Below are 25,723 nucleotides of genomic sequence, written 5' to 3' on the forward strand. Positions count from 1 at the left end.
CGTGTAGGATGTGTTTGCTGCTTTTTCCACCACAGACTGTTTAAAACGTGAGTAGTCTCGTGACGTCACCCACAGGTTTCTGAAAAGCCGTTATGAAGCTCACGCTCTAATCCTGCATAACTTTAAGCCTTAATATAATGTGAACAGGTGGTTGTATATAAATTCACCTCAGTACAGTTGTCATGAACGGGGAAATTAGCTACAGAGACCAAAACTGTTTTTTGTACCAGGCTGAAACATGTTTATTTCTGCGTGAAGTTGGATTTGGACATGGGGACTTATGGAAACTTTGGTTTTCTTAAATATTCAAATTGTATTCATGTCTTTTGCTTTTTTAATAAACCGTCAAATTTTATATTTTAAAACTTTATATTCTAACTGCTGCAAACAGAGTCAGTTCGGTAAATTCACTGTTTCTTAATCTCCATGCCTGTAACATCTTTTTATTACTGTTTATTTTTATTTTGTTATTCAGTTTTTTGTTTTTAATTATTGTTTTGCATCATGCAGCAGCTTGTAACTTTGAAAGCTGCTCTGTGAATAAAGCTAAATATATAAATGAATAATTTATTGTGCTAATAAACCTTTATCTACCTGGCTAATCTAAAAATGTCAAAGAGTGAATATAATAATGTAGAGACCAAAAACTGTTTTTTGTACCAGGCTGTAAACATGTTTATTTCTGCTGTGAAGTTGGACATTTGGACATGGGGACTTATGGAGACTGACTCACTTCTGGAGCCAGCCTCAAGTGGACGTTAGAGGAACTGCAGCCTCAGCGGTTACAGATTGTAACTGAGCCTGAACATTTCTTTAAATGTTGAACTTGCTGCTTTAATATCAGAGTCTTGTTTTTAACCAATGACTGTAGAAGACGCGCAGAGTTTAATTTTTGAGCTTTGGTCTTTTTTTAATTTGCTCCAACAAATTTGCCTCATGGTCGCCTCTGACCACTGGGTGTCATCCAAGCAATAAAAATGCCAGAGGAACAGAAGGCAGACCGTGCTGCATGACTCACAGCTGTGTGTGTGTGTGTGTGTGTGTGTGTGTGTGAAGACCTTGGCCTGTGGTTGTGTAATGAGTTAGGAATGAATCTTTCTATAGCTCCTTCTTTCCTCTCTGCCTCATCTGTCCTCCATTAAACCGCAGAGACTCCAAATGTTTGTGCGCACCGGGGTTGGATTCAAACATTTACGCACACACACATACACACACACACACACACATACATATATATATTTATATATATGTATGTGTGCACACACCACCTCCCCTCGGTGAAATGTATGGAAGCACTGCGGCACACTGCGTGTATTTGCTGGCTGCATGGCCGCCTGGCTCTGCGTTCAAACGGAGAGCGGAAGATAGGAGGAGGAGGAGGAGGGGAATGACTCCACCAACACCACCGAGAGAGTAGGAGGAGGGAGGGAGGACAATTTCCTTTCTGTAACACACACGCTACAAGCACACCGGGAAAACGGAGAGAGAGGAAGGGAAATAATAGACGAGAGAGGGAGAGAAGGAAACACCGCAGCTCCGTGCGTCTTTTTCCCCTTGTGGTTGCTGTTGCGGGACCGAATCCGTCTTTCCATTTTTACGCAGACTTTGCGGACTAACATGGGGGCAAGAGAGAGCTCCTGACGAGGGATTGACTTTGTGGTGAGGCTAATAAGACCGGAGGAGAGAGAAAGAGAGAGAGAGAGAGAGAGAGAGGGGGAAAAGGAAAGGCGACACGGGAAGACATGTTTGAGCGCTGCGGTTCTTTGCGTCTTGAGGTTGCGGGATGTTGATGAGCTCCTGAAAAACACGCAGAGATCCGAGAGGAGAGACAAGGAGCGTGTGGAGGTGCGGGAGGTTTGTGCGGAGCAGTCATTGTTTATTTAATTGGTGTGAGTGTGAGTGTGTGTGTGTGTGTGTGTAGGCCTCTCAGGCAGCCCCGCAGTAAATAAATACGATCTGCAAACAGAGGAGGAGGAGGAGGAGGAGGAGCAGGGGGCTTCAGCTGGAAATTAACCCGACAAACACGCATGCATTTCAGGGGGGGACCGTCTGATTCGAGCCGCTTTTGTTTGGCAGTGAGGAGGTGAATTAATCCAACATCTCCACGGAGGCTCTGCTCATCTGAGGCCCGAGCAGAGACACATTTTAAAGACTGGCTGCAGGCACAAAGGTGCCCACCACCTCCACCACCTCCTCCACCACATTTCACCTCCATAAGCGGCGACTAAAAGAAGATTTTTAAATGTTAATGTCGACCGACGTTGCATCCATCATGCTGCCTGTGTCCCGGGGTCTCATGGACCGGGATAGAGAGCTGGACACCATGGCCGGGGTGCATCCAAACGCGGGCGGCGCTCCTGCAGTCGTCCGGGGCATGAAGCGCGGAGACCCGGAGCCTGATGGACAGACAGCGGCTGCTCTGGTGGATTCGGCCGGGGCGGAGTGCAAGCGTCCACGGATCGACGGCTCGGGAGGGATCGGTGAGGTTGGACAGGTGAGATCTTTGTGTTTTTATTAAACGTGCATCTGTGTCACATGCTGCAGTCAGCAGGCCCGGCGTGGACTGCAGGAAATACCAGCACATTTCACAGCTGTGGTGACTCTACATGCTGGTAATTCAGTTTAAAGAGGAGGAGGGGGTCACCCGTGCTGTTACATGACTACATATGACTGTGGAGCTGCAGATCTTCACTGAGCTTTGAGGAGGAACTGCAGTAATCCACTGACATCTTCCACAGAGGGTGGAGGACGTAAACAAACTTCACCCTTTATTATGCACATGTGGCCTGGTTGAGGTGAGGACAGCATTTGGTTCACAGGAGAAGTTGCAGTCAGTGTTTGATCAGTCAGGAGGTGGAGGTGTTGGGGAAACAAAAGGCAGCTCCAGTTTTATTGGAGGGGGTTGCAGTCCCCCCTCTCAGACCTAATCAGTCTAATTACCCCCCTGACCCCTCTTCACACCCCTGTGTTTAATCTGCTGCAGTGTTTTTCAGGCCTCTCGCTGCCTCTGTGCTTGGATCAGCAAAATGTTGCCGGACTCTCTGAACCTCTTTTTTTTTTTCAATGTCAGGAGAATCAATGTGTTGTTTTTCTTTCTCCACCCTCTCTCTAGCTGGTCAAGTGTGTCTTAATAAAGCATCAGAGCAGGGGTGGAGGATACTCTGGACATCATTATGGTGCGTTATGTAGGGTGAAGCACGTCATTGGAAAGACGGAGAAGCTATTCGGCCGCCGTTGAAAGCGGCAGTAATGGAGGTGAAGTGGCCTGTTTGCTCCCTGTTTGGCTCTTAAATGGCCGGCTTCACGTCGTCATGAGTGCTGACAGACAAGCTCGGGAACGTAATGCACTTAAAAACAGATGTGAGTGTGTTTGTGTGGAGAGAGAGAGCGGATCAATACGCTCCAGCCCCTAAAATGTATTGAACGTGAGCTGGCTGGACAGTCCGGAAATGAGAGTGGGGAGAGTTGCCCCCTCCTCCCCTCGCCTCCTCCCCTTCCTCCCTCTCAGTTGGTGCAGGAACAGATTTGCCCTATCACTGGCAGTAAAGAGGCTTTGTTTCCAGCTAATGGGATCACATCTCATACTGGAGGGGCATTATAAACACACTGATCCTGAGATCTTTATCCAAGGCAGAGGATTTATACAACACACACACACACACACACACACACAGATGCACGATGCATTTGTGTGTGTGTGTGTGTGTGTGTGTGTGTGTGTGTGTGTGTGTGTGTGTGTGTGTGAGCTGCATCGACTTGTTTTTAAAGCAGAATATTTGCAAATTTCAGCCTCTTGCTTTTTTTCCCCTTGTTTCATATCATCACATGATGCCTCGTCCAACTCCTGGCATGAACACGAAAACACGCACGGCTCCAAGAATCTGTTTTCTTTTCTGGTTTTTATCGTTCTGACGGCTCCAAGAATCTGTTTTCTTTTCTGGTTTTTATCGTTCTGACAGCAGAAATGTTGGATTTTAAAATACAGAATCTTCAGTTTGGATCCAGAAAATGTCACAGAACGACGAGTGGAGTCAAAGTTTGGACTGAATTTCATCAAGATAAATAACAAAAATATGCAGATCTCGTTTCTTCCTTCCAACGTTCTCAGTTTAATTAGGATTATTTATTATTTCTGTCTTATCTGGGGTGATTACACAACCTTAAAGCATCCCTCAGTTTCAGTATCTTATCTGTGGATTTGGTATCTGTTGGTCATTTGAAGATGAGTAAATAAGAAAATAATTGAGCATGATCGTGTAATCGAAGCCTTAAATTTCTGTTTCATTGCTCCAAAAACTGAGTTTGTAAGTTCAGCTTTTAGTCAGAAAAAGTGACAATTCAGTCCAAACTTTGACTTAACTCAGCACATCTCACTCCTTCCTTCCAACGTTCTCAGTTTAATTTGGATTCATTGTTAATTTCTTTTTATTTGTGACGGTTACATAACACAAAAGTTAAATTAAAACGCCTCCCTCGCTGCTTTCATCCCTCCGTTTCAGTATCTTATCTGTGGATTTGGTATCTGTTGTTCAGACAGAGAAGACGTTTCACAGACTCAATCACGGGTTCTCAAACTGTGGTCCGGGTATCACTGGTGGGACGGGACCTTCCTGTCATGGTACTTAAACAAAGACATCGCTGAAATGTGACGTTGACTTGGTGAGAGGAGGTAAACTTCTCTAGCAAACCGAGCCGGTTCTGTCAACAAATTCTGACATGTGTTGGTGTTTCCAATGATACCAATTAAAAGGTTCAGTTCCATTTAGTGTAGCAGAGCCCTTTCCACAGCAGCACCCTGACTCTGTTTGACCTGAATGGAATGGGACCTTAATGAACATCACTGGTACAAAAAGTTTGAGCAACACCCGATGACGACACAGTCGAAGTCTTAGCTCAGCTTTTAAACCTTTTAAATAAATAAAGACGCTATTTTTCCACACACACACTCCTGAATCCTACTGTGTGTGTGTGTGTGTGTGTGTGTGTGTGTGTGTGTGTGTCTAAAACACACCGTGACGTATTTCTATTCCCCGGACTCGCTGACATCGTTCATATTCCGGGTTGAGTGACGTTCAATTTTCCTACTTTTACCTCCCGAGCTTTCAAAGAAACGTCTATAAAAATGCACACGAGCACTTCTGTGCAGCTAATCTTCAGACGGTGGAAAATATTACAGCAAACAGCTCCTCCATAAAAGGCAGCCTGGCTCCATCTTCCTCCCTCCACCCTCCCCCCCCTGGCTCCATCTTCTCCTCCTCCATCCTCGTGCTCGTTTATGAGTGTGCTGGCATCACGGCAGGAGTTGACCTCTGACCTGTAACCGAAGCCACAACACAATGGGGTGTGGTTTGTGGTTAGAGAGAGCGATCCGCCTGCTCCGGGCCCTAATAATGGATCTTTCCCCTCGTTCTGGTCGTTGACGCTGCTGTTTTTCTCATTAGGGGGATGATGTCATCTCAGTGCAGGGGTGGAAACGCTCCGTCAAGTCAAATCCGTGAAGTTTTAAGAGAGCAGAGCAGAGCAGCATGTATAAATCACTGCAGAACGCAGCACATGACTGAATGTGCACAGATATGAGCCGCCGACCTCCTGCTGCTCGTCCAATACTATAGATTTTAGATGAATATTAAGTTGCTGAATAGACCACCAGGCAGAGAGAGCCGAAAGAATAAAATCACATTTTCATTCCAGTGCTGCAGCAGGGGAAGTCCTGCATTCATAACAACTCCATCTCCAGCCACAGATTTTAGGAAACGTTGAGAGGAGCTTGTCGGCTTCGATATCCGTCCGGCATGCTGCCGAGCGGCCCGTGTTTTGTTGTCACTCGGTGCAGGAACCGGGGCTCGCTCGCTCGCTCTCTCTCTCTCTAACCTAATAAGGTCTTGCCTGGGGTGACAGCGCCGAGGACAAATGACTTGACTCGGACGTTAATGTAGGTGGATCACCCCTCTGTACTTTCATCTCGGGCCTCGGCACTGAAATAGAATGAAAACATCAGCAAGAAAAATGTACTCCGGCTGCGAGTTGAGAATATTTATTTAGTTTTTTTATTTTATTTCAGGTCTTTTTTTTTTTCCCCCTGTGATAAATTACCAGCAGACGTCTGTCGACTGAAATTATGTTTGAGAGCTCGGAGGAAGATTCGACTGTTTAAACTGTCATTATCTTCACGTATCAGCTGCACCTGCAGTGGATTTTAATGCAGATATATTTACTCCTCTTTATTCAGTACGGAAGCTCTAACCGGTCAAACATTTATGCATTTTATTTCTCATGATATAAATATGAAATAAGTTAATTTCGAGTTATTTATGTCAAAATAACAAATGTTGTTATCCAGAAATAACGGGATAATTTTCTCCCTCTCGAGATAATGAAACATAATTCGTTCCCAATCTTATTTATAAGTTTATATAAATTATATATGAAAAAGTATATTAAATAATTGCAGGAGAACGTTGCAAATGCAATGATTTAATAAACTAGTCAATCCATTCGAGATCTCAAATTAATTACGTTGTCATCTCGAAGTTTCGTTATTTCAAGATCTCTATGAATCTATCCCGTTGTCTCGCGATAACAACATTTGTTATTTCAAGATAATGACTCAGAGAAAAAATAAATTAAACGAACTCGTTATCACGAGAGAACAGAGGAAATAAAATGTATGAATGTATGACCGCAGAGGGCTTCCGTACTTAATAAACAGGCATGAGCTCTAAAGTACGGAAGCCCTAGGTGGTCGTACATCTGATCTTGTGACCGCCGAGGGCTTCCGTACTTTAGAGCTCACCGTTCAGTTATTTATTTATTACTGACACATCAGCAGAGAGCTGCTCAAAAACAGTTAATTATAATAATAGAACATTATTATTATATTTATTATTAGAAGTTAAACGTCTGGCATTTAGTTTCAGTTTATTTATTTGTCGCGTGTACGTTAACGCTGGGTCAGCTCAGCGTAAAGCTCTGAATATTAAAACAGCATCAGACATAAGAAATAAAAAAACAAGGTAAAGGAGTCAAATAGAATAAAAATGTAGGTAAAACAATAGTATATAAACATAACTAATATAAAAAAAATATATAAAGTATCACTGTATAAACAGATACGAGGTACGGTACGGTGGTTTTTATAGATCAGCATGAGGAAATAATCATGCATTAAAATGAAACCTGTGCAAAGATACAAATAGAAAACTATATAAAAAGTAAAAGCTTGAGAAACAATAAATATATTAACAATTAAATTAGACTGTAAGGAAGGATTGTGTGGCACGTTAGCAGCAGTGATGCATCGTGTTGTCTCTGTACTTAAATTTGAATTGAGTCTGTGAAAATGATGAAAATAAACTGATTTATTTTTTGTATATTTTTTAAGTCTAAATGCCAAAATGTTTTTGAAGCTTCTCCAATATGAAGATTTTCTGAAGAAGTAAATAAAATATATTTGTGTGTTTTTGGTAGTTTACGAGACAGAAAATCAACTTTTACTTTGAGTTTGAGGCTAAACGATGAATTGATTAATGAAGAAAACACTTTACAGATGGATGATAATTAGTAGCAGACGCCGTAAACTCTAAAGAGTTTGTGATTTTGCAGAAATCTGCTCAGTGTTTGTTCACGTGTTTTTAATGCTCGACCAAAACTTCTTCCAAAAATGGGCCTTCAGCGTTTCTGTGCAGAAATAATGACGTCAGGCGATTGTGATGTGCAATCTCAGCTCTGACCGCCTCTCATCAAGACGTGAAATAAATTGGGAGGTTTTATCTTGAGATGTAAATCAGCGCGGCGGACACGAGTTTGATGATGTGATGTGATTTGTGAGCTCTGGCCAACACCCCGCTGTAACGTTTGCTGTGGAAAGTCGGAGCGACGTGAAGTACATGGAGGAGGAGGGGGGGGAGACAAACTTCAGATCCGTCCCGGCTCGACTGTTCGTCGGAGGCTTTAGCACGTACGTGCGCTGTGGATGAAACGGATTCACATCCTGCTGAGTGCCCTGCTTTACAGCGAGGCAGGACGACTCTCAGAGAAGTGAAATGTAGTTCCTCCTCCTCAGAAGAGCAGCAGTCCCAAGGCACGATAGGAATAGACACGAGTCTTGTGACCAGATTAGACAGTGCACGCACACACACACACACACACACACACACACACACACACACACACACACACACACACACACTAAACAATCACACACACACACCTAACACCACCTGTAGTGTTTTAGGGAGGGAGTAGCAGAGTTCATGTGTAAAAGGGGATTACTGTCGCCTCGTGAAGAGATGGCGTGAAGGAGAAACTTCTCATCCTCCCCCCTTTCAGATTTTATTATTACAAGGCCCTCACCCCTCCCTCCCTCCCTCCTGTCCTCCCCTCGTCTCCTCACCCCTCCTCCCCCTCCTCGCCATCTGTTGACTTTAAGTCATTTTGTTACTTTCTCCTGATTGCTCACCCGGTCTTCCCCCTGCAGTCTCATCTCTTGTTTTTAGCTCCCCCCCCATCTCCACCATCATCTCCGCCCCGACTCGAGAATCAGCTGTGCTTCATTTGTCACCAGCGTGATGAACCATCGCGGCGTTAAGTTCAAGATCTTTTTGTTTCTCTCGTGTGTCGCCCTCCCTCCTCCCTTCCTTCATTCCTCCTTGTTCCTTAAGGACATTAAGCACATGACTCCGCTCATGTATGAGTCATTGTCTTTGCTCCCTCCATCTCCATCCCCCCGTTTTTTTTAGTTTTCATTGCTGTCCGTTTCCCGTTGTGTTTCCAGCTCTGGTTCCTCCCTCGAGCTGCTGGCAAATATGAAGTCCAGATGTGTTTTTAACAACACCTCCTCCCTCCCCCCTCGTCCCGCGCCGTGAGATATTTCGGTTTTGTTTTGATCCTCTTCTCCCGCCGTACCTTCAGCTTTCTTTTTAAGAGTTTGGCTGCCTCGCCGTAAAATCGGGTTTATGCTTTATTCATGTTATTCAAGCCTCTAAGAGGTGATTCATTATTCAGAGCTTCTACCTCCTAAAGCCGGTTCACTAAGTACGTTTTTGGCTCTGAGAGAGACTCGCACAAACTGCAGTCGTCGATCGAGAAGACGCTTCCTCCTCCCTTCCCTCCTTCCTTCCCTTCCTTTCCTTTCCTCCCCCCGGCCGAGCCTCTCGCACATTTTGGAAACACTGTTTCTTTTTTTTGCGAAATGCCCCCATGAGGTCCAGAGTTTAGATGGCTACAGTTTTAATCAGGCGAAGTCAAGCTGTGAAGAGTTCCCCTTGGGGACGGAGCAGATGAGGGACATTGGTTCCAGATGAAAGGAGGATGGAGGGAGCACAGAAAGAGGAGAGGAGGGGAGGAGTGGAGTTGTTTTCTAATCTAGTGATATGAAGCCAGAGACCTCCCCCCCCGAGTTGTAATTGCTGTGAAAATCTCCCGTTTTAATGGAAAACATTTGCATAAAAGCCGGAACACGGCGTCGTGAGTCCAAATAAAGTGAGTTACAACCTATTTTCGAGAGCAGGGGGGCGTGATTTGTATTTAATATTTGGCTGTGAACAGAATAAGTTGCAGTAATTACTCTGCAGATGTTTGACGTCTCCGGCTGCAGGACTCGGAGAGAGAGGAATGTGTCGGCGGGTTGCATCAGGAGCCGTCGGGCTTCGCGCTCGCTGGCTGACACCGCTGACCCATTTATGATTATCAGGGTGTCTGTTCTTCCGTCACATGATCTCAGACAAAAGACTCTTGCAGGAGTGTGTGTGTGTGTGTGTGTGTGTGTGTGTGTGTGTGTGTGTGAGTTAATTTGAGCTGCAGAAGTCGGATCACAAAGAAGCAAAGCTGAGTGAATCTAAAAAAAAAATCTGCTCTCCTCTCTTACAGAACAACGACCCGTTGACCCTCGGTTACCATGGCTACCCGTCTCACAGTCAGGTAAGGACGTAATTTCATCTCACACCTGCAGAAGTCCTGTGTGTTTTGTTTTTTTATAATATTCCTGCATCCTCTCTTCTAATATTTCTGCCCCATCTGTGGCCTCGGTGACTCTCCCTGAGCCACAAGGTGGGGGTGTAGATTATAATTCATCAGCCTCCGTGCGTCTCCACTCAAAACCCTCCCACTCCTCTGCTTCTCTTTCTCTTCCGAGCTTTCCTATCTGACATTTCGCCGCTCGAACATGCAGATATTTCCAGTTTCCACCCATCAAACACACACACACACACACACCCCTGACTGCATTGTGTATCGTGTGTGCGTGCGAGGCAACAGTCTGTTTACTCGTGTTCACATTAGCCCGGCGATTGTGTTATTAGAGTGCTCAGTTTATGTGGTTAATCCTTAGATCATCCTCTGTTCATCCACTCATCCTCCACCCGTAATCCCCTCATCCCTCGCTCTCTGTGATGCCCAACAACCTCTGGCTGCTTATCTGCACTTTATCTGTCTTAAGCCGTCACTCGTATGCTCTTAATTGCTTCAGCGTGAGAGTTTCCTCTCTCCTCAGCTGTCTGTTGTTCTCTTCAGCGGATATTGCGGAAGCCAATTAGCTCGTTTTCATCTCGCTGTAATGATGATACGGCTTCAAACTTCGAGACAACGTCTGCGGAGCAGCCTGTTGTTGTCGGGGGATGTGAAGAAGCCAGTGGAGGTGTACTTGGGGGAACTCTTGAAGTGTGAACTAGCCTCCGACCGAGGATGAAAAAACAATGCAGGGCAGCAGAGAGTCCCACAGCACCGAGGTGCTAAACTGTCAACAGCAGTGTGAGAATGATGCGATCAAAGAGTCGAGGAAGAAAGAGCCCGGAGAGCAGCAGAGGCCGACGTGTGAAGAGAGAGACGAGCCTCCGTTCAGACACACAATATGAAACTTCATCCATCCGTTAGAGGTTTTTTTACTTTATCCAGAGAAAGGTTGATTAAAATATGACAGGAGCCGCGAGGAGATGACGCCATCAGAACCAGAATCAGCCCAGATATCAGACCAACATTTCTTCAGGTTTGCACCCGGAAATAATAAAAGTTATTTCAGTGATGAAAAATTGATCAAGACGGACATAAAATCAACTTAAAGTCAGCAACTAACATTGAAATTACATTAATTAAACCAATCCCCAGATAACAGACCAACATTGAATCAACGTTGAATCAGTGTTGCCATGCAGTCTGGGAGGTTTGTTGCCAAGTTGGAATTTGTCTTTGTGTTTTGGTGCATAACAAAAACATAAGGAAGATAAAAGATATAAATAAATGTACAACATGTTTCTGCAGGAACGTACAAAAGTTCACAGCAGGCAGAAAATTTCAAGATATTTTTAAAGATGTAAAATAAAAAGTCTGCGTTAACGTGACGTTCAGGTCTGAGGTGGACAAATACACAAACTGCAGTTCCTCTAACGTCCACCTGAGGCTGGCTCCAGAAGTGAGTCAGTCTCCATAAGTCCCCATGTTCAAATGTCCAACTTCACAGCAGAAATAAACATGTTTACAGCCTGGTACAAAAAACAGTTTTGGTCTCTGCATTTATATATATTCACCTATTTGACTATTTTTAGATTAGCCAGGTAGATAAATGTTTATTAGCACAAATAAATTAGTTAATTTATTATATTTAGCACCTTTCAAAAGTTATAAGCTGCTGCACGACGCAGACAAAATAAAATAGAAACAATAAAACTGAAATAACAAAATAAAAACAGTAATAAAAAGATGTTACAGGACATGGAGATTAAGAAACAGGTGAGTTTTACCGACTGACTCTGTTTGCAGCAGTTAGAATATAAAATTTTCAAATATAAAATTTTGTTCATTAAAAAAACAAAATACATGAATAAAATTTGAATATTTAAGAAAACCCTGATGATTTTCTTGGGGAACAAATAAATAAAAACTGACAATAAATTATTTATTTACAATATTTTGTCGTTTTCAGTCGTTCTCTGCATAATTAAAAGTGTGTGTGTGTGTGTGCTGTCTCTGCGCACATTCAAACCCGACATCAGAGCCCATTACAGCCATCATTTCAACATTAATATTTTAGTATTTACATTACGTAATCGATGCTCTGGCTGTTGTAGTACTTTTTTTAATTGTTAGCGGTGGAGTCCGCCTTTTCCTGTGCATGATATAAATTGCCCTCCCACGCACGCGGGAGCAACAGGAAACAATGCACGCGTCTGCTGGATGTCGGATGAGTTCAGCGTTACCACGCAGGAAGATGATGAATGTTATTCAGTCCACGGTTTGTTGGTTCTTCGTGATATTGAATGCTGAACGCTCCGTTCTGTTCACCACGTCGTCTCTAACTTTGTTTGGTGCTGGGCAGGTAGCGTTCGGCAGCGAGGAGGAGTGTGAAGGAGTCTGTACAGATGCTGATAATTATCTGTGTGTTTTCAGCCTTGAGCTGAAAATATTCCTCCGGTTCGAGCGCTGTCGTGACTTTTGCAGAAAAGTGACACGAGACAAACACAAAAACTGCCAACTCGTTTACGTAATAAGATGCATGTCTGAAAGAGGAGAGAGAGGGAGGAGGGAGGAGGGAGGTCTTTACTCCCTCTCCCAGTGGTGCCAACAAGCCCCAGTTAACTCACCTACATGGAGAAAGAGAACAGAAGAAGAAAAAGAGAGAGAGAGCGAGAGAGAGAGGGGGGAGGGACTGCGACATGAGAGGGAGGGGAAAGTTTGCAGGTGTGACAGAGGCAGAGAAATATTAGGGAGGGAGGGAGGTGGGGGGAGGAGGAGGAGGAGGAGGCGTCAGGCTATCTGGGTGAGGGAGGAGGAGGAGGAGGAGGAGGAGGAGGAGGAGTGGAGAAGAGACAGAAGAGATGAGCAGGCAAGGGCACAGCAGCAAAACAGAAGGCTGGGGGTAGAGGGAGAGGAAGGAAGGAGCGAGTGGGAGAGGGAAAGAAAAGAGTGAGTGGGAGAGAGAGGAGAAAGAGAGAGGGAGAGTGACAGGGACAGAGGCCAGCAAAGGAGGAGGAGGAGGAGGAGGAGGAGGAGGAGGAGAAGGAGGATGAGGATGGAGGGGGGGTGGGGGGGGGGGAGGAGGAGGAGGAGGAAGTGGGGATAGGGTGGTGGTGGTGGTGGGGGTGGGGGTTTGGCATGGCAGACGGAGCGAGCGGGGGCAGAGAGAGGGAGATTTTGAATCTGTGAGACAGACGAGAGAAGAGACGGAGCTGGTGAGGGTGACAAGGCTCGGAGAGAGGGGAGAGCGAGCGAGGGAGGCAGCGTGAGAAGAGCGAGGAGAGAGGAGGAGAGGAGAGGAGAGGAGAGAGGAGGAGAGCGTTGTTGCACAGAGTACGATGATGGGACTGTACTATCCTTCCGTGTTGTCGGTGAGTGTTTGTCTTTGCATCTTTTTCGTGTCGCTGTCACCGCCGCCGAGCATGAAATGTTAATTAACCACCACTAACGGACGAGGACTCTACTTGACCCCTTTACTCGAGCGGTCCGGGTCAGGCTGTGGTTAGGACTCGCCGAGGAAGAGGAGGGCGATACAAACACAGACCGTGGAGATTGTATCACAGTTACAGTGAATCGATGTATTATTCGCACGTCGTCGCTGCTGTCGTTGTTGTTGTTGTTGTTGTTGTTGTTGGCATCTGTTCTCCTGCTCGGAGCTAAAGGAGCACGCAATGTTGAACATCAAGAGAGGGAAAGCGTGCTCGGCCGTGTATTATGCATGCTCAGAAGAATCCATGTGAACATTACAGTACAGGCGTGTCTTTAGCGTGTGCAGCTGTAGACTCGGAGTGGAAAGAGGAGAGGTAAGTGAGAAAGTCTTTCTTCTTTATTGCCTCTGCAGCTGTCTCTGTGCGTCGCTCGAGCCCGTGAGTGAAAGGGACAGGTGTCCCCTGAACAGTTGTCTCCGTCTTTCTTCTCCTCCTCCTGCGTCTCCTGCGTTCGGCTAACAACACCTCCTCACTGTAATTTCTGTGTCACACGTTTCACAAACGCACAGGAGCTCGAGCGCTCGGCACAGTGGGCTGCAAAGTTGGTGCATGAAGTGTCACGTTCGTATCGCTCGGTTCGCCGTGAGTCAGGCTGTTTCTTTGCTTCTCTTTCAGCCCGTACCTTTTTCAGATTCCTGCTCTCTCTTTACTGTTTGACCTCTTTTTCTCCCTCCTCTCGCTCTCCCCGGGGCCCTGGCAGCTGTTATCTCAATGTTTTCCTTCAAGAGCCCCTGGAAGAGGGGGATGGGTTTGGAAAAAAAAAGAGAAAGGGAGAGGGGGAATAGGAGCAAGGAGAATAGAAAATTGATTTTTAAGGTGACGGGACACCCTCTGGCAGGGAAGCCCGAGGATGGAGGTGGAGGCTGAAATTATGCAGGGGAGAGAAAAGAGACGGAGGTTTGACAACATTGTGGGTCAAGTGGAGAGAGCTGGTTTGGCTGTGACGCAATTTTTAGAGCTGACTTTGCAGTTACACGTGTGTGTGTGTGTGTGTGTGTGTGTGTGTGTGTGTAACGTGTCCACGGGTTGTCGTTTTTTTTCCAGCTCTCTCTCTCTTGTAGGCGAGTTGAGTTGCAGATCAGGTGCAAAAAAAGGTTGAAATATTTTCTCAAGCCCCACCTAAGTGTGCGCCCTGAGGCAAGGGAGAGACGCCTACCTGCTGTAAAACCACACACACCTGAACACACACACACACACACACACAAAAGCACACACACTGCCACGCTTGCATAAACTGAAAAAAAAAACCTCCTCCACCGCCCGAGCTCCAAATCTTGTTATTGATTGTTTCGCGGGGTTAACAATCACGGTCGTTAAATGATCCCAATGAGCCGCGTTGCCGTGGCAACTCGCATGAGTCATTCATTTTGTGCAGATTGTTAGACACCGGCGTCGCAGAGAGAGAGAGAGAGAGAGAGGCGTGTGAGGTGAACACCTTTTGCACTTTTGCTGCTAAAATAAAATGAATTTTTTTGTTGGTTGTGAAATTGCAGCAGAGAGCGGCTCGGCTCGGCTCGGCCCGGCTCTGACGGTTCTGCCTCTTTAGGATCTATTTGCATCTCTAATGGCTCTAAAAGCGCTCGCCGTGAGAGGCGAAATGGATACGGGAGGGAGGGAGGGGAGGTTACCCTCGCTGACTCTTTGGATGCTGCGGTTGACATCGTCCTCGCGGCCGGGCTTTTTCTTGCGTGCGTTTTGTGTTGTTTTATCGAGCTCTGGAACGAGACAAACTCGTTTCATTGTCATACCTGATGTATCGGAGGCGTACCCATCCATGTTGGGTAAACACATCTGCAGGTTTGTGTGTTCACCTGTCCGGAGGTGGCGTGCGTGTTTCTCTTTTTTTTAATGAGGAATAAAAAGTGGACAAATGAAACGTCGTCGTCTTGTTTTGTCTTGGAGTGTTTACCTTTCATAAAAATGCTGCAGTGGAGCCGGACGGACGGTGTTGACACAGCGAGTGGAGGGATGACAGCGGGGAAGTCATGTTTGTATCATCTGCATATCGGAGAGAGGGAGGGAGGGGGGGAGTCTCCCAGAAATGGCGTGCGAGGAAGAAGAGGGGGAGATCACACGGGGGAGGGGTTTAGTTTGACGAGCAGACATGTTACCCTATAAGGAGATGAGTGTGGGAGGAGGAGCATCGCTCGCTGTCCTGTTGCTATGAAGCGAATGGGCTTGATTGACATGCGCGGGGGCGGGACGTATGAGAGGGGGGTCCCGTCTGGATTTTATGAAGCGTAAAGAAGTGAAAGCACACAGCAGAGAGAGAGAGAGAGTGGGAGGAAAGGCAGCAAGGGGGGAGGAGGAGGAGGAGGAAGAGTGATGGAGGAGGAAGAGGAGGATGGAATAATTTAACACGAGGGGTGTCTCCTGGCTCATCTGTATGCCGCACACAGTGTAAATGTTTCTCCAGCTGTTTGTAACATCAGCGCAGAGAGATGCGAGGCCAAAGCCAAAGAAATAAAATAAAAAAATGATTGGAGGCGCTGCTGGAGCTCGCGGCGTGAAGAACAGTTTCCACCGTTAAGTTTGTTGAATTAGGCTGCAGGACCGAGGAAAGCACGACGCTGAAATGTCATTATTCATGTGAAATGACCCAGTGATGCCCTAGTTAGCTCTTAGCCATGTTCCTCCTCCACCCACCACCTCCTCCATCCTGTAGTATAGTGGCACTGCTGCTGCAGACGGGCACATTTTCTAACATGCCTCCTCAGACACACTCGCTGCTGCTAACTGACCCGAAAGTAACCCAGCTACAGCTACGGCTCTGAGTCACCGGCTTTTGCCTGGCCAACGCGTACACTTACACAACCCTTAACGCCTTAACGCCACAGGGAGCGGACACACACACACAAAGAAACACAAAGACGACATACACACCAAAGCGTACACGATGCTGAGTGCTGCCACAAAAGCGCAGCTTACAGTTTGTTTCATTATCGAGATGCTTTTATTCTGAAAGGTTCGAGAGCAGCACACACACACACAAACAACACAAAGACGACATAAACACACAAACAACACAAAGACGACATACACACCAAAACGTACACGATGCTGAGTGCTGCCACAAAAGCGCAGCTTACAGTTTGTTTCATTATCGAGATGCTTTTATTCTGAAAGGTTCGAGAGCAGCACACACACACACAAACAACACAAAGACGACATAAACACACAAACAACACAAAGACGACATACACACCAAAACGTACACGATGCTGAGTGCTGCCACAAAAGCGCAGCTTACAGTTTGTTTCATTATCGAGATGCTTTTATTCTGAAAGGTTCGAGAGCAGCACACACACACACAAACAACACAAAGACGACATAAACACACAAACAACACAAAGACGACATACACACCAAAACGTACACGATGCTGAGTGCTGCCACAAAAGCGCAGCTTACAGTTTGTTTCATTATCGAGATGCTTTTATTCTGAAAGGTTCGAGAGCAGCACACACACACACACACACACACACACACACACACACACACACACACAAACAAACAACACAAAGACGACATACACACCAAAACATACACGATGTTGAGTGCTGCCACAAAAGCGCAGCTTACAGTTTGTTTCATTATCGAGATGCTTTTATTCTGAAAGGTTCGAGAGCAGCACACACACACACACACACTTTTTGTGTATATGCCGAGCCATCAGGTGAGAGGAGATGCCTCTAAAATGGATCTCATCTGAAAGGGCCAGTCGTCGAACACAAACACGAGGTTGTTTTTGGCTCGCGTTGCTTCGCTTCTATTTCGGTCTGGCAACAAGGAGCAGCAACAGCCGGGGTTGTCCGTTCTCCTGCGAGGCTGCAAGTCTGTTTCTGTGCACGAGCGACAACAATGAGGAGGATGTTATGATTGATAGAGATCTAATCTGATCAGCGGTATAGGCTGCAAATAATATATAGAGAGATCGAGCGGGCTCATTAAAATCCAAGTCACTGTCGCTCTGTTTGAGTCACATCGCAGCCTGTCAAGTTCTAGACTGACTCATCTGTAGTTGAGTGAGTTGTGTCATGAGTCATCAGTGTTGGGACTCGAGTGCGACAACACTGGAGCTCCAGTGTTGGACGTCTTTAAACGCAGAGTAGGAGGGAAGTTTCCCCAACAAACCCTCACAAAAAAAGGTAGATTTGTGTGAAGGCGGAGGATCCCGGAGTTTCCTCCAGCAGATACCTCGATTAATGAACACGATGGCTGCAGATTAAGACAGCAGGAGTGTCTAACATATGGGCTCCGTGGGCCCGCCAAGAGGTCCAATCTGGCTCCCTGGATGACTTTGCAAAATGCTATTTCCTGATTTGTCCACGGTTGGTCACGTTCCCGCATCAGGCGCTGCGGCAAAGACGCAGGTTTTTAAAATTAATTTGAGTCGGTAGTCCAAGAAAAACGGCGAGTTTGACACCTCTCTGATTAAATATGAAGCTGAACTCAGCGCAAAGACCAGGAGCAGAGGGAGAAACATCGATCTAAAAGCGCCGTGACCCCTGTAAAACCACGACATCTGTTGTACGGGTTAAATAAAACGAGATGTAACACGTTCACTGGTGAGCTTCAGGGTTAGGGAGGAGTTGTTTCTTTACGCTGCAAAATGGAGACGTGGAAAATGTTCCTTTGGTTTATGGTTGAGAGACGTGGACAGTGAATGACACTGAGGGAGCACCGGCCCTTGATAAAGCGGCGATTCATCTGTCTGAATGCACCGGATGCAGTTTCTTATAGATCCCGTGAGCTCACGTTCAGGTTGCGTGACACGACACCATGAAGTGTATAATAATGTTCATGCAGGAGCCGATGTCTTTGTGGTCGCAGGGTCAGAATCTGTATCAGATTTCTAAGTAAATGTAACGATGACGCTCATTTCAAAGACGTCTCAGCCTGTTTATCATCCGTTCTGTAAATGGACGGTTCGTTTTCATGCTTGTGCTTCTTTACACTGAGAGAACAGGAACAATGTGTTGTTATTTATAGCTTATTATGCAATGGTTTTACTGGTCCCACCCACATGAGATCCAATGGTGTTTGTATGTGGCCCATGAACTGAGATGAGCTTCACTGCCTCTTAAATCAACAGATGCATGACGCACTGACCTGTGATCAGGTGAACGGTGTCTCTGTCATTCGTACGTCTGTTCTCACTCTATGTAACTTTGGGCTCCGGGTCGGGAGAAGTACGTAACGCTTTACGGCACTAAGTCACACAGCAGCAACTATTTCACTGATTCTGGTGAAACTGGATCATATTTTATGGAGGAAATGTTTTCTGGTTTTCCCTCTGATGTCCTCCGGCTGCTCCGCCTCAACTCTCTGTGATTTACAGAGTTTATGATGGACAGTGAAGTAAACTGCTGACAGCTGTAGCTGCTGTTAGCTCATGTTAGCTCAGTCTGTTAGCTGCTGTTAGCTCAATTTGTTAGCCGCTGTTAGATCAGTTTGTTAGCCACTCTTAGTTAATGTTAGCTTAGTTTGTTAGCTGCTGTTAGCTCAGTTTGTTAGCCACTCTTAGCTAATGTTGGCTCAGTCTGTTAGCTGCTGTTAGATAATATTAGCTCAGTTTGTTAGCTGCTGTTAGCTCAGTTTGTTAGCTGCCGTTAGATAATATTAGCTCAGTTTGTTAGCTGCTGTTAGCTCAGTTTGTTAGCCGCTGTTAGCTGCTGTTAGCTCAGTTTGTTAGCTGCTGTTAGCTGCTGTCAGCTCAGTTTGTTAGCTGCTGTTAGTTCGGTTTGTTTACTGCTGTTAGCTCGGTTTGTTAGCTGCTGTTAGCTGATGTTAGCTCAGTTTGTCGGCCACTCTTAGCTAATGTTAGCTCCGTTTGTTAGCCGCTGTTAGATAATATTAGCTCAGTTTGTTAGCCGCTGTTAGATAATATTAGCTCAGTTTGTTAGCTGATGTTAGCTCAGTTTGTTAGCTGCTGTTAGCTCAGTTTGTTAGCTGCTGTTAGCTGCTGTTAGCTCAGTTTGTTAGCTGCTGTTAGCTCAGTTTGTTAGCTGCTGTTAGCTCAGTTTGTTAGCTGCTGTTAGCTCAGTTTGTTAGCTGCTGTTAGCTCAGTTCTTTTAGCCGTTAGCTCAGACGGCAGCGTATCGTCCTCATTTCCACCACTTGACACGGCCCCGGGGTGATCGACTTTCCTTTTCTAGCAGAGACACAGGAGCGGGTCTAGTTTCTGTATTTCTGTTCGTCATTCAGGTGAGCTCTTACCTGGATGACCCAGAATGACTTCCTGCTCCACCTGCTATCATTTTTACCTGCAGCGAGATGAAGCCAGACTGTATCATTTATCAGCTGAAAGCCCCGCGTGCACTGACAAACACCCTCGTGTTTGCTCTCCTCCTCTGTCTCTGAATTCAGGTTCTCACCTGAGCTGTTTTCTTTACATTATTAACACATTTCTGGTCTATTTAAAACTTTTTTGTTCATTATTTAGAGTGTACGGTTACTAGAAAACACTTTAAAAGCAGTAAAGTATGGAAACACTGTGAATTCAGGATACTATGTCCAATACAGTGTATCCTGCATGCTATTAAATAACTTCATGCTGCAAACTCTTTGCAGAGTTAGATGAATATTTACTTACATGCTGATATTACATAATCCAAACACTCACAGGTCTGTAACAGTCTGTGCAAATAATGAGCATTGAGTGTTCCTCAAAGGTACGAGAGAGTCGCGCTGCTGCATGAAAGGAAGGACGGAGGATTGGACGAGCTTCATACAGCTGCAGGGTTTAGAGGAGCGGACACAGCTGCTGCGTTTCAAAGTGTGAATGAAGTTAAACTTGGACTCTGTGGTCAGTAATCTGGCGGCTGTGTGACGCTCGAGTGCTGAAGATGATGGAGGAACATGGTGGAGCAGCAGGGACAGTTATAAAGGTTGAAACGTTTTCAGGTGCAGCAGGTAAACGAGTTTCTGTTGACACAAGTAGTTTTCTTTTTAAATGATCGTAGAAATTAAAGAACAATGACGTGGACGTCTGTGTTTGCACTTTGGCTTAAAGGTAAATCGATCCTGCAGTCCACGCTCTTAATCCTGCATAACTTTAAGCCTTAATATAATGTGAACAGGTGAGTTGTATATAAATTCACCCTCAGTACAGTTGTCATGAACGGGGAAATTAGCTACAGAGACCAAAACTGTTTTTTGTACCAGGCTGTAAACATGTTTATTTCTGCTGTGAAGTTGGACATTTGAACATGGGGACTTATGGAGACTGACTCACTTCTGGAGCCAGCCTCAAGTGGACGTTAGAGGAACTGCAGCTTGTGTTGGCTTCACTGCTCAGCCACATATTTACTCAACATGATTTGTTTTAATGGTTTCATAAAGGTATAATAAATAAATTAATGTTGATAAATACATAGAGGGTCACCATTTTCTTAATATTTTACATCTTTTAACCAAAAATATTCTCAAACTATTTTTTATTACAATGAAACGTATCATCAGCTTCACGTTGGCTTAAAATATATTAGTTTTATTTATTAAATTATGAAATAAAATCTGATATTTTTGCGTGTTTATTCAAAGAGGAAATATAATATGTTGTAATGATTTTATAAAGGTTTAAATAAATGTATTAAATACACATGGCTCTGTTATTATTTAATTTTATAGTAGTAGTAATAATAATAATAATAATAATATAATTAATTATAATGGCTTTATAAAGGGACAAAGTAGATACTGTGAAGTTGCTGATCATTGTCATTTTACCTCAGATTAAATCATTTTATAAAATACATATGTGTTCATTTCATTTAGTGTGTTGTTGCCTTCAGTCCTGTTGATAAGTTAAGACAGACTTCAGTGATCTCACACTGTCACAGCAGCTCGTATGTACAAGGTTGATAAGAAGTGACTCAGTGTTAAAGAGTCTGACGGTGGATTTATTGACGCAGAGTCAAATTTCTTCATATTTTAAACTTAATACAAACAAATGGATAGTTAAGCTTATTTGAGAAATAATTCCTGTTTTTTTAAGTTTTTATTTCCACATAATTAATGTCATGTTTATTGCTCCTGACACAATGTGTCTCATCTCTCGTGTATATTAAATATCACACAGAACGTCCTGTCGTGTTTACCGTTATTAAGTTTCTCTCTGACCGTCGAGTCGCCGCTGTGGCTGCTCTCGTGTCACAAATATCATCGACGTGATCCATGTCGACCGCGTGCGTCCCCCTCCCCGGTTTGTCGCCGAGTCGAGGGGCCCCGACTGCCGAGTCACAGGTGTGACGGCGAGAAAGGTCAAAAAGCTGGGAGACAGATGGCGCACACACACACACACACACACACACACACACACACACACACACACGTGCATGCATACACACCCTCCCACACACTTTTAACACTCCCAAAGGGACACAGATCTATTGTGCATCGCTGCAGCCTGTCACTCACACACACATGCACACACACACTCAGTGTAGCCCAGCAGATGTCTTGAAGTCCCTTTAGTGGTGATATCCATTCACACACTGACCACCATTACCTTTATTATTACTTCCTGCCATTACTGCTGGTACCGCCTCCGCCTCGACCACAGACTGTTTTAAAACACGGACATAGTCTTTGTGACGTCCACGCTCTTAACCCTGCATAACTTTAAGCCTTAATATAATGTGAACAGGTGAGTTGTATATAAATTCACCCTCAGTACAGTTGTCATGAACGGGGAAATTGGCTACAGAGACCAAAACTGTTTTTTGTACCAGGCTGTAAACATGTTTATTTCTGCTGTGAAGTTGGACATTTGGACATGGGGACTTATGGAGACTGACTCATTTCTGGAGCCAGCCTCAAGTGGACGTTAGAGGAACTGCAGCAGCGTAGTGTCTCAATTCGAGCACGGTGGTTGTAAATCGTAAATGACGATGGTTCACTTGTTCTTCTTTGCCGAATCGCAACGCTTGACCGCCCAAATCCATAAACATAAACACACGTACAGCTGACTATTGATGCATTCATCGCAACTAGTTCAGCCCCAGCAGCTTCTCCGGCCAGCGCTTTGACGGCACTGATTGACGTTGCCTTCCTGTTAGCCGGTTCTAAAAACATCTGAAAGACAGTGACGGTTAGTTTATCTCTCGCGGCGATGGCGGCCGGCCATGCCTCTCTTCTATCAGTCATCACCTTTTATCATCCATCCCCCCTTTTTTCTCTCTCCCGTCCCTGCTGTCTCCCGCCGCCCTCTAACTATTACCATTTAGGGTATCCATGCCCCGCTGCCAACAACGAGGAATGTGTGTGTCTGTGTGTGTGTGTGTGTGGTGTGTGTTTCACCATGTGTTTGCCGCGTTGCCTGTGTTGTCCTCCTACGCGCTCGGTAACGTTCGGTTAATTTACTGGGGGGTAATAATGTGGGGGTGTGTGTGTGTGTGTGTGTGTGTGTGTGTGTGTGTGTGTGTGTGTGTGTGGTGCTTGTGTTTCACCATGTGTTTGCCGCGTTGCCTGTGTTGTCCTCCTACGCGCTCGGTAACGTTCGGTTAATTTACTGGGGGGTAATAATGTGCACAGAATACTTGGGCAGGCTTCTCTGCCAACAGTTGCTCTTTGTGTGAGTGTTTTTAAGGTGTGTGGGTGTTTGCGTGTCAAAGGTGGTTTGTGTGTGCAGAGGCGTGTGTGTGTGTGTGTGTGTTTGTGTGTGTGTGCACACTCACCATTGTACGACACTGGAGGCATCTGACCCTCAATAATAGATGTGGCTGCAGTGAATATTTAATGGGTGGAGGGGGGTGTTGTAGATGCATACACGCATCCACACGCACACAAACATGGAGATATTGAAATATAATATCCACGCCTGTATGACTTTTAGGCCGGAGCTCTTGGGAAAGTGGTCTCTCTGTGGTCGGGTGATGCTCTCAGTAAAAGATACTGTGGAAGTTGGCCAGCCGGCTACTTTAGCTTTCACTCCGTGCTCACTCTTGTCTCTCTTTTCTCCATCAGGGCTCTCAGGATAGTGCTGGCGGTCAGGAGGGACTCGTACCACCGCCTTTCTCTGCGTTTCCTCCACCTCCGCCGCCGCCCCCCCAGAACGGCCTTGCCCTGGATTACGGGGGCAGCCTGTACGCGGCGGGGGCCGTCCAGGGCCCCGTGGAAGCCGGCGCAGCGGCGAACAGCGCCGCCAACGCTGCCAACAGCCTCAGCGCTCAAGTGAGTGCCAGCGTCTTCCTCCCTTCCCTTCCTTCCCACATCAGGTCTTTGTCTTCAGAGGACGCCGAGAGCGAGAGCGTGGAGGAATATGTGTTTTAGATTCACTTGGTCCTAACTATACTGCCCGCAACAAATCCTTAAAAACAGCCCTAAAAATCTAACGTAGCTCTCACAATAACACCCATCGTCAGTGTACTGACAATTACAATGTGTAATTACAACTCATTCCTGTCTTTAATCAGAATTTCTGATTTAAAATGTATATATCAGTTAAACATGAAGTTAATGCAACAAACTCAAAGAAGTGCTGGACGTAATCGCCGTGAAACAATCAGCAAATAAACTCTTTGTCTGTCTGATCGAGGCCAGCGCTCGCTCGCTCTCATTCACTGTCTACGTCGCTTGACCAAAAGCTCGCTCAACCCATCGCACACACAATAGTGGAAAACTTGAATAATCTTGTTATTAATTGTCAGATTAAGGCACATGCAACTCTGTCATCAAACTCCTGCTAGAAGTATTGACAAAGAAGTGTTTAAAGGCATTTTAACACATTATCTATAATTTGATATATACAATCTTATGTTCACTAAATACTTTAAAATAATAATTATTTTTGTCACTGTTTTGTCAGAGTCAGACACAGATTTAGATAGTTAATAGTTCCCATTTGCAGCCGTTCATTTAGGTCCGTTTACTATTTTCCCGTCACAGTTTAATTCATAACAAATCAGGCTGACGTATGTCAGGCAGGCTAACACTGAAACCAAATATACCACAGCAAAGATGGAACGGATTGTGAACTACATTTGATTTCAGTCGTACTTCCCACAGTAAAAAAAAATGGTCCCATGCTCCACGTAGCACTAGAGGAAGCTCAACCACAGTTTGAGAATCACTGAGAACAGTTTACAGTGTTATTTCTACTAAATATAGTTCTCATATATTTCTCATATCTGCTCATGTTTAACTGCAGTTTCCAGTTTTAGTTACACCTAAGGCTAATGCAGTCTAATACAACAGTCCTGAGATATTTCTATTATTCTGTCCACCCACGGTGCATCAGTGAGGGCTGGTTTGCTCATCATATATTCCTGGATTACAACACTTTAATAATTTGAATTAAATCTCCTTTGGATGGTTGCTGTCATCTCTGCCTCCTGAACACTTGTTTTGACTTTAAGTTTCCATCTCCTCATCTCCTCTTCCTTTCCTCCCGGTCCCAGCAGCCAGATGGGTCCTCCCAGATTGACGGTCAGTCAGGCGTTGGCTCGGGCGGAGGAGGCGGAGGAGGGACCGCTGGGGTCGACACAGACGACAAGGGGACCCCCAAACGCCTCCACGTGTCCAACATCCCCTTCCGCTTCCGAGACCCCGACCTACGGCAGATGTTTGGGGTATGTAGACTCGAATATTCACCCCCTCCCTTCCTTTTTTTTTCCACATTTGCACCATCATAACAACCCCGGAGAGGAGTTTGGATTAAAAGCATAACCGATCCAGTGACGTCAAGCTTCTTTTCACTGTTTGTTTTCCTCAAGTGGGGAATTTAATCACGTCTGATTCAGCTAAATTGAATCTGTTTTGACTAAAACAGAAACAGAATTTATTCCCTCTGCCATCCTGTAATGAAGGTTATTTAAAGCCGGGTGTAAATCAGTCCTCGTGCTCGGCAGCTTCGTAAGAGGAAAGCCTCTAAAAATGTGGTGCAGAGGGGGATGTATGGTGGAAAGGAAAGACTAGCAGAGCTGGCTCAGTGCCAGCTCATCATGGCTGAACAGCGCTGACACCCCGTGGCAAGATGCAGTACATGACTCACATGCTCGCTCTTCATCTTCTCCTTCCTCTTTTTTTTTCTTTCTCTCCTTTGCAGCAATTTGGCAAAATCCTCGACGTGGAGATCATATTCAACGAGAGGGGATCCAAGGTAGGAAACAACCCGACATTTCACATGCAGTACCAGTCAAAAGTTTGGACACATCTGTAGATACAAACCAGAATATGTTGTATGTTTTAGATTCTTCACTTTTTTGCTTTGTTGACAGCTTTGGGATTCTCTCAGTCGCCTTCATTAGCTTTTCAATTAGTGTGTCTTTCTTCTGTGTGTTTCTGAG

The 25,723-nt window shown here is 45.3% G+C and overlaps 1 protein-coding gene across 8 annotated transcripts in view; it reads left to right on the forward strand.

The window, feature by feature from the left end:
- The first annotated feature begins 1,271 nt into the window (after nt 1–1,271).
- rbfox2 (RNA binding fox-1 homolog 2) overlaps nt 1,272–25,723 on the forward strand; it is a 36,633-nt gene continuing 12,181 nt past the window's right edge. For 2 of the 8 annotated variants that reach the window (XR_003462950.1, XM_027282631.1), the window contains exons 1-5: nt 1,274–2,494; nt 9,868–9,918; nt 23,403–23,609; nt 24,836–25,006; nt 25,483–25,536. Coding sequence is in view for 7 of the 8 variants with exons in the window: in XM_027282631.1 (XP_027138432.1) it covers nt 2,243–2,494; nt 9,868–9,918; nt 23,403–23,609; nt 24,836–25,006; nt 25,483–25,536 (735 nt within the window). In the remaining variant the exon portion in view is untranslated. Of the gene's footprint in view, nt 2,495–9,867; nt 9,919–13,065; nt 13,317–23,402; nt 23,610–24,835; nt 25,007–25,482; nt 25,537–25,723 lie in introns of those variants that run through there. The other 6 variants (XM_027282627.1, XM_027282628.1, XM_027282630.1 and 3 more) reach the window with 6 other exon arrangements.

This window comes from Larimichthys crocea, chromosome X (genome assembly GCF_000972845.2).
Source record: "Larimichthys crocea isolate SSNF chromosome X, L_crocea_2.0, whole genome shotgun sequence".
NCBI lineage: Eukaryota > Metazoa > Chordata > Actinopteri > Sciaenidae > Larimichthys > Larimichthys crocea.